We start from the raw sequence: 12,752 nt of genomic DNA, 5'->3' as shown, positions 1-12,752 counted from the left end.
CCTTGATGAAATTCACCAAACATTCTCTTTGTTCTGGCTTTAAATCCTCAATCTTGGGAATCCTTGCCAACACAGAATGTCTGTCTTCATCTACATCCACCTCGACCGCTTTGTTTACTGTTGTGCTGAACCACAAAAAGACCCAGAAAGGTGCTTGAGTTTGACGTCATGGCTTCACAGGTCTTCACTGATTGGCCGGTGTGCAATCTACAACTTCTGGGGTTCTTGCAAACTGTCTAGTGTATTCTGATTCCTGACCTAGTCGCTGAAGCGAAATGAAACTGAGCGGCAACACTAGGTATGAATACAACTTTTTATACAAAAATCAGAGCAGTGTGCATCAAACAGTGTGTGAAGTAAACAAAAAAACAAAGAAAATCTTCCATTATAAGATTTCAAATATTAATAGTAATGACTTACAAACTTTCTTCAGTCACCCCACACAACTTTTCCAGCTCATCAAAAACACGGTGAATTATGTGAACTCTGCTGTACAATACAAGTCAGAGCTCGTGGTGAATGCATCGGGGACTGTGTTAAATTGGCAGCGAGCGGAAGAATTCTGGTGTCCTCGTTCAGACAGTGTAATGTGGAGTCTGTTATTGCAGACAGGATCAGCTGGGCCCAGGGGGAAGCCCAAACACACGAGGCAGAGGTGGAACTGAGAACAGCGCTTTACATTTAATAGGAAAATGAGATAAAAGGGTCCAAAATGAGACGTGTGACATTTGGTGCTGTCTGAAGAAGAACAGGCACCTATTAATGTACAATGTATTCACTGCAAAAATGTCGACATAAGTTAAAATGAAATGAACTCAGAATTTAGTTTTTAACAGGATTTATTTAGTTAGTTGTACTAGATTTTTTAGTTTCACTTTATTTCAGATTGGTTTCAAATTTCAATATTTTATCTTCAATATTTAATGGCGCATTGTGTCAGTTTTCTGGTGGAGGGTCAGTCAAATGCTTTACTCTTTATCTGGAATGTTTCACAGTGTGGCATTAAACCTTTTTGTCTTCATGGAGACCAAACCAGACCAAGTTACAGGTCTGTTCTGTGGAGAAGAATCCCCGCTCACAGTCAGAATACCTGTTTTTCTAGGTACTTTTGAGCTAAAACCAGCTGTAAATGAATAAATCTAAGGCAGAGCTGTTTAATGCTGTACTGTGGAACTTTCAGGCATTAGGATTGTCTTTTGTGGTGTAAGAAAATTGCTGCTTCTTAATTAAAGCTGCAGTGTTTAACTTCTGATTAAGGCCCCATCCACACTAGTACGTATTTGAGTTGTTTTCGTTGCGGATACATTGTTTGTTCACACTAATCTGATGGAAAATGGCTCCAGAGACGGAAAAATCTGGTGCCGCCAGCTCTCACGAATTCATCTGAGTACTGATCTGATTCGGCTCTGTGTGGACGTGCCCCACGAATGCACCTTAACCCTAGCCTATGGTTAGGAGTTCACGTAGGTTTATGGGTTAGTGTTAATTTAGAAGTTAGATCAATGAGTAAGGTGCATTCGTGGGGCACGGCATGTGCAGAGCTCAACGTGGGCGTGGCATAGGCTTGAGTGAGGGCCGATCATTGCCGCTTGCGGCTATATTTATTATTATTATTATTATTATTATTATTATTGTTTAAAAGATGCCTAGGCCATGATGTTTAATAATGTGGACATTAACAAACATGCTAAATATCCAGTGTGCCTTCTGGAATGTTGAGAGGAGCCTAACATTCTATTGAGGTTCTGGGCCTGTTGATGGTAAAGAAATCATCACAGATCCATTGATTTTGGTTGGATTTTTATATTTTTTTCTGTGGAATAACTATACTGTTTGAAGAAAAGAATGGCATATTGGCTGATGTCAAAACTTGGGGGAATAGTCGATTGCCAATGAGGTAAAGACGAAAATATTGGAAAAAAGTGAAAAAATGCCTTATTTTTTGGCATTAAATTGAGCCAAAATTATGTAGAAATGTGTTTTATGAATATTTTTTTCACTGAATGTTGTCACCACATGAGTTCTTTGCACCTGGAATGTATTTGTAGACAGTTTACCCAATCCACTGAGGGTTTGAGGAAATTTTTCATTTTTCAAAATTTTCTATCACAAAATGAAGGTTACCTACACATCACACGCGGACTGACTGTTTGTGTCTCGCTCCTTCTGAGTGCAGAGAGCTACATGTACGGACCCCTGTTTGGTCACGCTACGCACAGCAACCTACATTCGGTTTGGTCAATTAAAATTTACATAATCGATGAAATTCTTAATGATCAATTATCGATTAATCGACTAATCATGCCCATCCCTAGTGTGGACACAAATAGTTTCCGATACAGTGATATGGTGATACAGCGATTCATTTCAGTGTAAACTTAACCTGAGGCTGCCTTTCTCCACACAAAAAAATAAAAATAAAATAATAATAATAATAATAATAATAATACAATAACTAATTTGACTTATCCACACTTTCTTGTTTCCACTGCTTTGCCTAGGATGTTTCACATATGGTGTATGCTGTATGGTGACAAGCAGGTGGTACCAACAGAAGTTACAGTTCACACCTGTGGAGAGGCGAGCCTGTCAAAAGAACAGATGTTATTTCTGAGCATTAACAACAACCACATTCACATACATTATGGATAGATATCTTTAATGCCATACTCTGGAACATTACAGATAAAGCAATAACATGTAGTCAAGCAGTTATGCAGTGCACTTTTAATCAAACAATTAAGAGCTACAGTCAAAACTACTCAAATGAAGATAATAATTAATAATATTCTGAATTCAAGAGTTTTAACTGAGCTGTAGGCATTGGGCGTTTTATTTTATTAGTGTAAATATCGGCTTGTGTGAGTTTCAAATAAAAAAAAACAGCTGACACAAAGTTAAAGTTGCATTAAACTTCTCTGCTTACAGCTAAAGTTGTGTTGGATCACGATATATGTGACAGTTTTCTCCCACTCTGTACCGTCAGGGAAAAGGAAATGCACACAACAGTGAGTTCAGTCTGAAGCAAGATTCTGTTTCAGTGTATATATAAAAAACATGTTTACATATTTGTCTATTTTGTTTTGAGAGTAGTTCAGTGTTCCTTTATACAGGCACGTGCTTACTATAGTATACATCAACCAAAACATTATGACCACTGCTTGCTACATCGCATTCTAAAACATTATAACAAACAAAACCTGCATTATTGTATTACCTGTAGTCTGAAAAGCTGCTAAAAGTGAGCACATGCCTGAAAATATAAGTATGAATATCAGCAATGTGAGCTACAAACACATACTTTTTTCTTTCAAGGTTTGGAAATTGAATACCCCATCTTCAACGAAAACAACCCAAAGATATCAGTAACTATAAAAAATTTAATGTTAACAGTGGGCACGTTTACACGGGCAGAGAAATCAGATAACATGAGGATCTGGTGTGTGTTAACAAGAATAAATCAGCTTGGTCAAGTTTGTTTATTTGTAAAGAGCAAAAATTATCCAATTTCTTCCTGATGTTAGTGTGTATGTGAACACAGCCACTGTTTTTCATTTGAGTACTATATTTTTCGGACTATAAGTCGCACTTTTTTTCATGGTTTCATGGTTTCCTGCTAACTTATACTCAGGTGCGACTTATATATTAAAATTTTCACATTGACAGTCGTGAGAGGCTCTAGTCTTGTGTGTCAGTATCTGCTGCTCCAGTTACTCCTGTTCCACTGTCACTTGGCTCTACTGTGCATGTTTCCTGCAGAAAGAGCCTCTGTCCTGCTGCAAGGAGTAAAATATGCAGGCGAAAATGGTAATCGAGCAGCAGAAAGAAAGTTTGGAGTGAGCGAGAAACTTGTGAGGGACTGGAGGAAAGCGGGAATGGAGAACACAGCTTCACGGTAACTGGGAGGGAGCACCATAGAACTTTCCTGGAAGTCACTGGATGGATCGACAAAGTCTGGACTTCAGTGACACCGAAACCCTCTGTCGGGATTCAGAAAGGCCGGAACAATTCTAACTGGAACTGATGCCAACTCTGAAACAGCTACGCAGAAGACGAAACGGCACTGCTTTTACCTCCGAAGGTCGTGAAGTTGCTCAGAAGTGACACAGAGGATGAAGAATTGAATGGATTTAGTGATTTGGAGTGAGATGGAGAGTTTGGTAAACTTGTTCTTTTCTGTTTATGCTATAGTTATCTGAAGAACTGTTACGTTAACATCCTGTTGTTCTCTGTTCTATTGTTTTTACAATAACTTGCCTTTCAAGATGAAATGTTGGTTCCTGGTCTCTGATTTTATAAGTAAAATATCCCCCAAAAACTGCGGCTTATATACGTTTTTTCTTCATTAGCTATTTTTTTGGCTGGTGTGACTTATACTCTGGAGCGACTTATAGTCCGAAAAATACAGTAATCTGATAACTCTAGTAAACAGTAAAGAAAACACATTCAAACCTCCTATAACTTTACAATGGCCATAACATGAAGCCTGATGTTGCATGTATCTGAGTATCTGCGTGTTGTTAGACAGTGGTGATCTTCTTGTCTTTCGTGGCCTGTTTGATGGCAGCCTGCTCACAGATGATCTCCTTGAGCCTCTGTAGTCGTGTGTTTTGGGTGCTCAGGTCTCCCACTCCGGTCTGACTGCGGTGGAGCAGAGACAGAGCGTTGATGTACTCCAGCTCCGTGTAGCGAACTCCTTGGTCCACCACCAGGTTCAACAGCTCATCTGCAGTGTTGTACAGCATCTCGTAGTACTGCCTGTAGGGACACAAAAGGAAGAATATTAACATAAGGAGAAGATATGAACTATTGTGTATACCGTTGATGTGAACACAGACATTTACATCGACAGTCTGGTGTAATAATAGTTTTGCTTCAGGTGTTTTGTGGAGTGGGTAAGACTGTTTTTAGTGGCAGTATAACTATGACCATTGACCTGTACTAGTCTAGCACCAGTGACCTCTGTAAATACAAGGACTGGATGGAATATTTTAAAAAGTATCTCCACATGTCTCCAACACTCTGGCTCACTAGGAAATGAGGTCCTATGTCCAAAATTCTGAACTGTCCCTTTGACATAGCCAAGGTTATTTGTATAATACAATTTGTACACAAAGTAATTTAAAGTGGAATAAGAAAGACATTAACTTAAATAATCATCATAAAATTAACTTAATTAAAGGTACATTGTGCATCTTTTCTGGTGGAGGGTCTTTCACCTGCTTGTTTCTATGGAAAGGTCATTGCTCTGCCTAGAATGTTCCACAGTATGACATTAAACAGCTCGACTTTACATTTATTCAATTACAGGTGGTTTTAGAGCTCAAAAACACCTAAAAAACATTCAGTCTGACTGTGAGCGGGGGTGCCTCTCCACAGATCTGACCTGTAACTTCTGGTCTGGTTTAGTCTTTATGAAGATGGAAAGGTTTAACGCCATACTGTGAAACATTCCAGACAAAGCAATAACATCTCCATGACGACCAGAAAGTTACACAATTCACCTTTAAAAAAAAAAAAAAAAAAACACCATTAGTTTAGTAACAAATTTTTTGTGTGTGATTTAATGTTTACTTTAACTTTAAAAACAGCACTGAAAAAAGCTTTGCAGTAGCTAGTATCTTGAGAATACATATTCTTCTTTATAACCTATATGATGATTTAATATTATTTTCCAAAAAAGGCAGTTTAAGCAGTAATTTAGCTCCCAGCCTCGTTTCCATGTGAGCCATTTTGTGACATTCGCAGTATTCAGCTCGAGGGTCAGAAATGTTGGCCCTAGGGATGTTAATCAATCATGCTTGTACCATAAAAGTGAACAAGTGGGCACTTTTTTAATCCTTAACAACTCCACTATGCTGAATGTTCCACAGTGTGACATTAAACAGCTCTAACTTACATTTATTCAATTACAGTTGGTTTTATAGCTCAAAAACACCTTAAAAATGGGCATTCTGACTGTAAACGGGGTCGCCTCTCCACAGATCTGACCTGTAACTTGGTCAGGTTTGGTCTCCATGACAATAGAAAGGTTTATTATCTTAATGTGAAACATTCCAGACAAAGCAATAACATGTCCATGGAGAAAAGCGTCTGACAAGAGCCTCCACCGGAAACGTTACACAATGCAGCTTTAAAGGAGAACAGAGAAGAGATAAATGGTAAAACATGACGTTAGTGTTGCTTGGGACTTTGTATTACCACTAGAGTAAGTATATATAGACTTTAGAGCGCGTTATGATGGATTAATAAACGTAAGTCTTTCCAGTGGGAGCAAACAGAGCCCACTACATCACCGCTGTCACTGTCAAACCCAATTTCTTTAAAAGGGCCTCTCCAGCTGCTGTGGGGACACTCACCAGCACAAACCACTCACTGCACAAAGCACTCAGAGCATTTTAATGAAACTGGGGCCAAAACTAAACAGAAACAAAGGTACAGAAGGTCCAGAATTACTGACTCTTTAACCAGACCCTGAAGCCACCACGGGGCTCTTAAAATGACCTTGAAAAATGTGCTGAGCAGAAGTGGGTCGTGTGGTTTAAACGAGAAGTAAGAGGTCTGTGTTGATTAAAATATAGTCAAGTCGAAAGAGTACAAGTACAACTGCTACTGCTAATACTACTGCTACTGCTACTACTACTACTACTACTGCTACTGCAACTACTACTGCTACTGCAACTACTACTGCTACCACTACTGCTGCTGCTACTACTATTAATACTACTGCTACTACTACTACTGCTACTGTTACAGCTACAGCTAGTACTACTCCTATAACTACTACTGCTACTACTACTACTACTACTACTACTGCTACTGCTACTACTACTGCTACCACTACTACTGCTGCTGCTACTGCTACTTAATACTACTGCTACTACTACTACTGCTACTGTTACTGCTACAGCTAGTACTACTACTACTACTAACTACTACTGCTACTACTTACTACTGCTACTACTACTACTTGCTACTACATCTGCTACTGCTGTTATTACTGCTAATATTACTACTACCGACAATACTGCTACTACTGCTAATACTATGACTACTACTACTGCTACTACTGCTGCTGCTGCTACTACTACTACTACTACTACTACTACTGCTGCTAATACTACCATTACTGCTACTACTACTACTGCTGCTACTGCTGTTACTACTACTACTACTGCTACTACAACTACTACTACAACAACTACTACTACTGCTAATACTACCATTACTGCTACTACTACTACTACTACTACTGCTACTGCTGTTACTACTGCTAATACTACTACTGCTAAGGCTACTACTACTGCTACTACTACTACTACTACTACAACTACTACTACTACTACTACTACTACTACTACTACTACTACTACTGCTACTGCTACTACTACTACTACTACTAACTACTACAACTACTACTACTACTAACTACTACTGCTGCTGCTGCTGCTGCTGTTGTTACTACTGCTACTGGAACAATATTAACTGCACTTTATTAATTAAACAAAACACAACTCTGGGTACAACATTATAACAAAGATCAGAAAATAATAGCATAATACGAGCCCTTTAACACTCAAACATAAATAAATAAAAGCGTTAAAAAGTTACTCGCTATAGAAATGTCGTTCAAAATCCCCGTGTGGATGTGAACACGCGCTGTGCTTTATTGCAGCGGCTTGTGTGGCTCTCTGAAGAATGGATGTACTGAATATTGTGTTATCTATGAAATAGTGTTTGGATATTTCACCATTTTGGGACAATAAGGGCCCATCTTATCTTATCAGACGAGCATTCAAAAGGAACAGTGAAGGCTGTGATCTGCATAAGGAGAGCAGAGTTTTCCCTCTCCGTGATGAGACGTGCCCTTGGTCCGATCTGCATTTACATTCTGCTCTATTCACAGCTCCGTGTCTCTCCAAGGCCTGCGCTCCTCTGTCCTCCAGCTCAATACAGAAAATACATGTGAAAAATCAGACTGGTGAGAGAGAGAGGTCGCCCGGGTTCACTGTTTAACCGGGGGCAAAACTGACTGTAAAACTGTAATGAAATAAAATAAAAAATGGAGCAAAAATATGACTCAAATCAGGCTGAGCTAGAAACCGTAATTGAAATTATGATGATGGAATAAATTAAAACAGCAAACATGTGGGTTAAGGAGGTGTTAGGCTTTTCAAAATCCACATATTGATAAAGATGGATAAGGATTTTTTTAAATAAAGTAATAAATATGGTTTGCAATTTTAGTTTAATGAACATCAAATCAGTATCATTTCATTTAGAAGAGTCCAATTTCTTTCAAAAGTCTGAACCCTGCTGCACATGATTTTAATGAAGTGATTGGTTGTGGACTTCTCAATAAAAAAATAAAATAAAAAAATAAATGCTGATTAAAAAAAAATTGCTTGCAGCACCAGATCTTGTCAAATCCCAGTCACCAATTTGGTTGCCACTACAGCACAGTGATACTCAAGATTTTCAGCTCTAAACCAAGTCTAAACTAGGTCTAAACCAGATCTAAACCAAGTCTAAACCAGGTCTACATTTTGCATAAACCAGGTCTACACCAGGCAAGGCAAGGCAAGTTTATTTGTATAGCACAATTCGTACACAAAGTAATTCAAAGTGCACACAAAATAATTCAAAGGTCTACCAGGTTTAAATCAGGCATATAGCAGGTCTGGACCAGATCTAAACCAAGTCTAAACCAGGTCTAAACCAGGTCTAAACCAGGTCTGAACCAAGACTAAACCAGGTCTAAATTAGGCATAAATCAGGTCAAAACCAGATCTAAACCAGCTCTAAACTAGATCTGAACTAGGTCTGAACTAGGTCTGAACTAGGTCTACACCAGGTCTAAACCAAGTCTAAACCAGCTCTAAACAAGGTCTAAACTAGATTTAAACCATCTCTAAACCAGGTCTACATCAGGTCTAAACCCGGCATAAATCAGGTCTAAACCAGATCTAAACCAGGTCTAAACTAGGTTCAAACCAGGTCTGAACCAAGTCTAAACCAGGTCTAAACCAGGTCTACATTAGGCATAAACCAGGTCTACACCAGGTCTAAACCCGGCATAAATCAGGTCTAAACCAGATCTAAACCAAGTATAAACTACGTCTAAACCAGGTCTGAACCAGGCATAAACCAGGTCTAAACTAGGTCTGACCTAGGTCTACACCAGGTCTAAACCAAGTCTAAACCAGCTCTAAACCAGGTCTAAACCAAATCTAAACTAGGTCTAAACCAGGTCTAAACCAGATCTAAACAAGGCCTACTTCAAGTCTAAATCAGGCCTAAAGCAGGTCTAACCCAAGTCTAATCCAAGTCTAATCCAAGTCTAAACCAGCTCTAAACCAGATCTAAACCAGATCTAAACCAGGTCTAAATTAGGTCCAAATCAGGTCTAAACCAGGTCTTACATTAGGACTATACCGGGCCTAAAATGTGAACACTATTGCTTCAGAGGTTCTAAACAGGCACTAATATAAAGTAGGATAATAATGTGTATAGTACTCCACAAGTACAACAAAAGTAAATTCAGGCTGAAGATTGATGCAGATTTTGGCAAAAGCAGCAGCAGCAGCGAGGACTGAACCGTCAACCTTTAGTATTAAATTCCTGAAGTGAGCTCTTGAAATGAAATAAAAACATCTCAAAATATGACTTTGTATGCTTTGTACGAGGCATTTAAACTCTCATCACATCAGCTAATGGAAAGTGAAAAGGAAAGCCAAATTACACCTCTTAACCAGGGGAGCTCTGAATAGACACATCCTGCTTTTGAAATTACCACCATCAAAACTCAATACACAGAATTTTACACCCAGGTTTTGATTTGAAAAATAAATAAAACCGGAGAATCTGACATGGATTGGCAGAGCTGTTTTCACTGTAATTTGTAAGGAGGTGTAATTACAGTAAAACTATTGAATGCTAATGTTGTTTGTGCTCGCGCCGCAGTTGGTATGTTAAATGTGTGGGTTTCCTCGGGCAGGCAGCTGACTTTAATTGGACAGAGTAAACAGACCTGTTAAACTGTCAACTCTGTGACACACTCGCTATTTCAATTTAACAAGGAAAATGGTAATGTTAGAATCTTTGGAAATGTACAAATTATGTGTGTGATTGGAACAAATGGGGGATGTTTGGCTGACCAGCTAATTTAAAAAATAAAATAAAAACTTAAGATATAGTTATAGAAAAAGTAGTTGATAGAATTTTATAGGAATTCCTTAAGAAAAGTAGAGCAAAATAATACAAAAAGACACACAAATTACACATTATGCAAAACGCTAACCAATATTCCCAACTTATTATTTGTTAATTTAGTACAAACTGGTAACACCGTCCACCAAAATTGTCCAAATTAGCAAAGTTTCCCTATAATTAACAATTTAATACAAAATATTAGGTCTTATAAATGGTAAAAAGTCGAAAAAATTTGTATTGTAGATGTAAAAATAATAAAACCTACTAACCAGAGGTGGGGACTTGCAAGTTGTGAATTGGACTCGAGTCAGACTTCAGCCACTATTTTTAGGATTTGAGACTTAACTTGATAAAATGGACTAAGACTTGGGACTTGACTTGGACTTGAAGGTCATTGACTTGGGACTTGAGCCCTGTGACTTGAGAAGACCTGAGAAGCACTTTTAAATCTTAATGCTTTCTATTCTGACTGTAATGATTCACACTATTAACATTTAAAAAGGAAAAAAATAACATTTCTATAACTCTTACATACTCTATAAATACTCATATATAAATAAATATACTATGATTTTTTAAAAGAAGAATTTAGTTTATAATTCATATAAACTGCAAAAATCTAGGTACTTTGGTTTAAAGAATTGAAATGACTCAAAGCTCAAAGCAGACGACTTGGACTTGACTTAGACTTATGGCCCAGTTACTTGAGACTCGACTTAGACTTGCCTGTACTTGACTTGGGACTTGACTCGGACTTGAGGTCAAAGACTTGAGACTTGCAAAACAAAGACCTGGTCCCACCTCTGCTACTAGAATGAAGTGGAGATTGTCATTGATATAAACTGAAGGTTAACTGAGTCTGTGGTTCAGGAGGGGGCCGTGCGTTCAGGAAAGATCCATCGGTTAAACACAAATCTGCTGATGCTCCTTTAGTAGCTCGTCTCTCGTCAGCCCCGTTCATCAAAACAGGCTTCACACAGTTTTGTTCCTGTGATTTTTAGTGTAAGACATCTGCTCCTGACGGCTGGAGACAGAAGGAGGGGAGGAACGTGGCTATACATTTGCTGATTTTGATTACTGCTGCTGCTTCTGCTGCTACTACAATTACTACTGCTATTACTACTATTACTGTTACTACTTAATCCTGCTATTACTACTGATATTACTTCTTAAGACTCATTTTTATCAGTTGACCTTCCTTTAACTGGTTTTAGCTTGATTATATTCCCAATGTATTTTTATTCAATTTCTATTTATTTATTTATTATGGATTGTTTGCGTCGTTGTCTTCATTCATTGTTTTTGTTTGCCTTCTGTTTGCTATTTTTATGCTTTTTGTTTTGTTCTTTGCTACTTGTACAGCACTTTGTAAACCTTGTTTTTAAAAGTGCTTTATATATAAAGATTTATTAGTATTATTCCTAACTACTTATTACTACTATTATTACCACTATTACTACAAACAACAACAACAACAACAATAATAACTACAACTACTACTGGTATGTTTTTGATGAGGTAACAACTACTACTGCTGCTATTACTTGTTTTGTGACTTAGTACTAGGATTACAGCTGTTATTACTACTTACTACAGCTATTACTACTGTTATTACTACTTACTTCTACTACTGCTACTGTTATCACTACTTACGTCTGCTTTTACTACTACTACTACTACTACTACTACTACTACTACTACTACTACTACTACTACTACTACTATTACTATTACTATTACTATTACTAGGTATGTTTTTTTTTCCTACTGCTGCTGTTACAAGTTTTGCTACTTACTCCTAGTATTACTACTGTTATTACTACTTACTTCTGCTATTACTACTGCTACTACTACTATTATTACTACTACTACTACTACTACTACTACTACTAGGTATGTTTTTTTTACTACTGCTTCTATTACTAGTTTTGCTAACTTACTCGTAGTATTACTACTGTTATTACTACTTACTACTGCTATTACTACTACTACTATTACTACTACTACTCCAGGTATGGTTTGTTTTACTACTGCTGCTATTATTAGTTTTGCTCCTTATTCCTGATATTACTACTGTTATTACTACTTACTACTGCTATTACTACTCTTATTACTACTTCTGTTATTAATACTTCTACTACTCCTGCTACTGCTACTGCTACAGATACTGCTACTGCTACTCCAGGTCTGTTTTCGCTGAGGTAATAACATTATAACACGACTAAAAGCTCACAAGAGTCGATTTTATGTAACATAGGTCCTTTAAGCCAATTGTCGAGGCCAGAAAACACTGTGGGCGTCCAGAGGCTCACGTGTGCATCAGCCAAACCCCCTGTGCCATCCTGCCGCATTACATTATTATAATCAGGCTGAGTCAAACACAAAGAGCAGAGGCTGTGTTGCCGTTTTTGTGAGTGTATCCATCTAACGAATGGAGGTGGGTAAAACACTTACAAACAGTTCATTAGGCGAGCGGTTGGAAAGCCATTTACTGAACAGGGCTGGAGCCGTTAATAAGATTAAAATCTCAGAGCCCCGAC

General features: G+C 37.9%; 1 protein-coding gene across 1 annotated transcript in view; it reads right to left on the bottom strand.

The window, feature by feature from the left end:
* Window positions 1–2,638: 2,638 nt before the first annotated feature.
* Window positions 2,639–12,752, bottom strand: part of exoc4 (exocyst complex component 4) — a 352,622-nt gene continuing 342,508 nt past the window's right edge. The window contains exon 20 of the mRNA XM_020940971.2: window positions 2,639–4,758. Within this exon, the coding sequence (XP_020796630.2) occupies window positions 4,521–4,758 (238 nt within the window). The 3' untranslated portion in view covers window positions 2,639–4,520. The remainder of the gene's footprint in view (window positions 4,759–12,752) is intronic.

This window comes from Boleophthalmus pectinirostris, unplaced genomic scaffold, assembly GCF_026225935.1.
Source record: "Boleophthalmus pectinirostris isolate CB_2022bp ecotype Guang Dong unplaced genomic scaffold, ASM2622593v1 HiC_scaffold_18, whole genome shotgun sequence".
NCBI classification, from domain to species: domain Eukaryota; kingdom Metazoa; phylum Chordata; class Actinopteri; order Gobiiformes; family Gobiidae; genus Boleophthalmus; species Boleophthalmus pectinirostris.
This window is presented reverse-complemented; position numbering and strand designations above follow the sequence as displayed.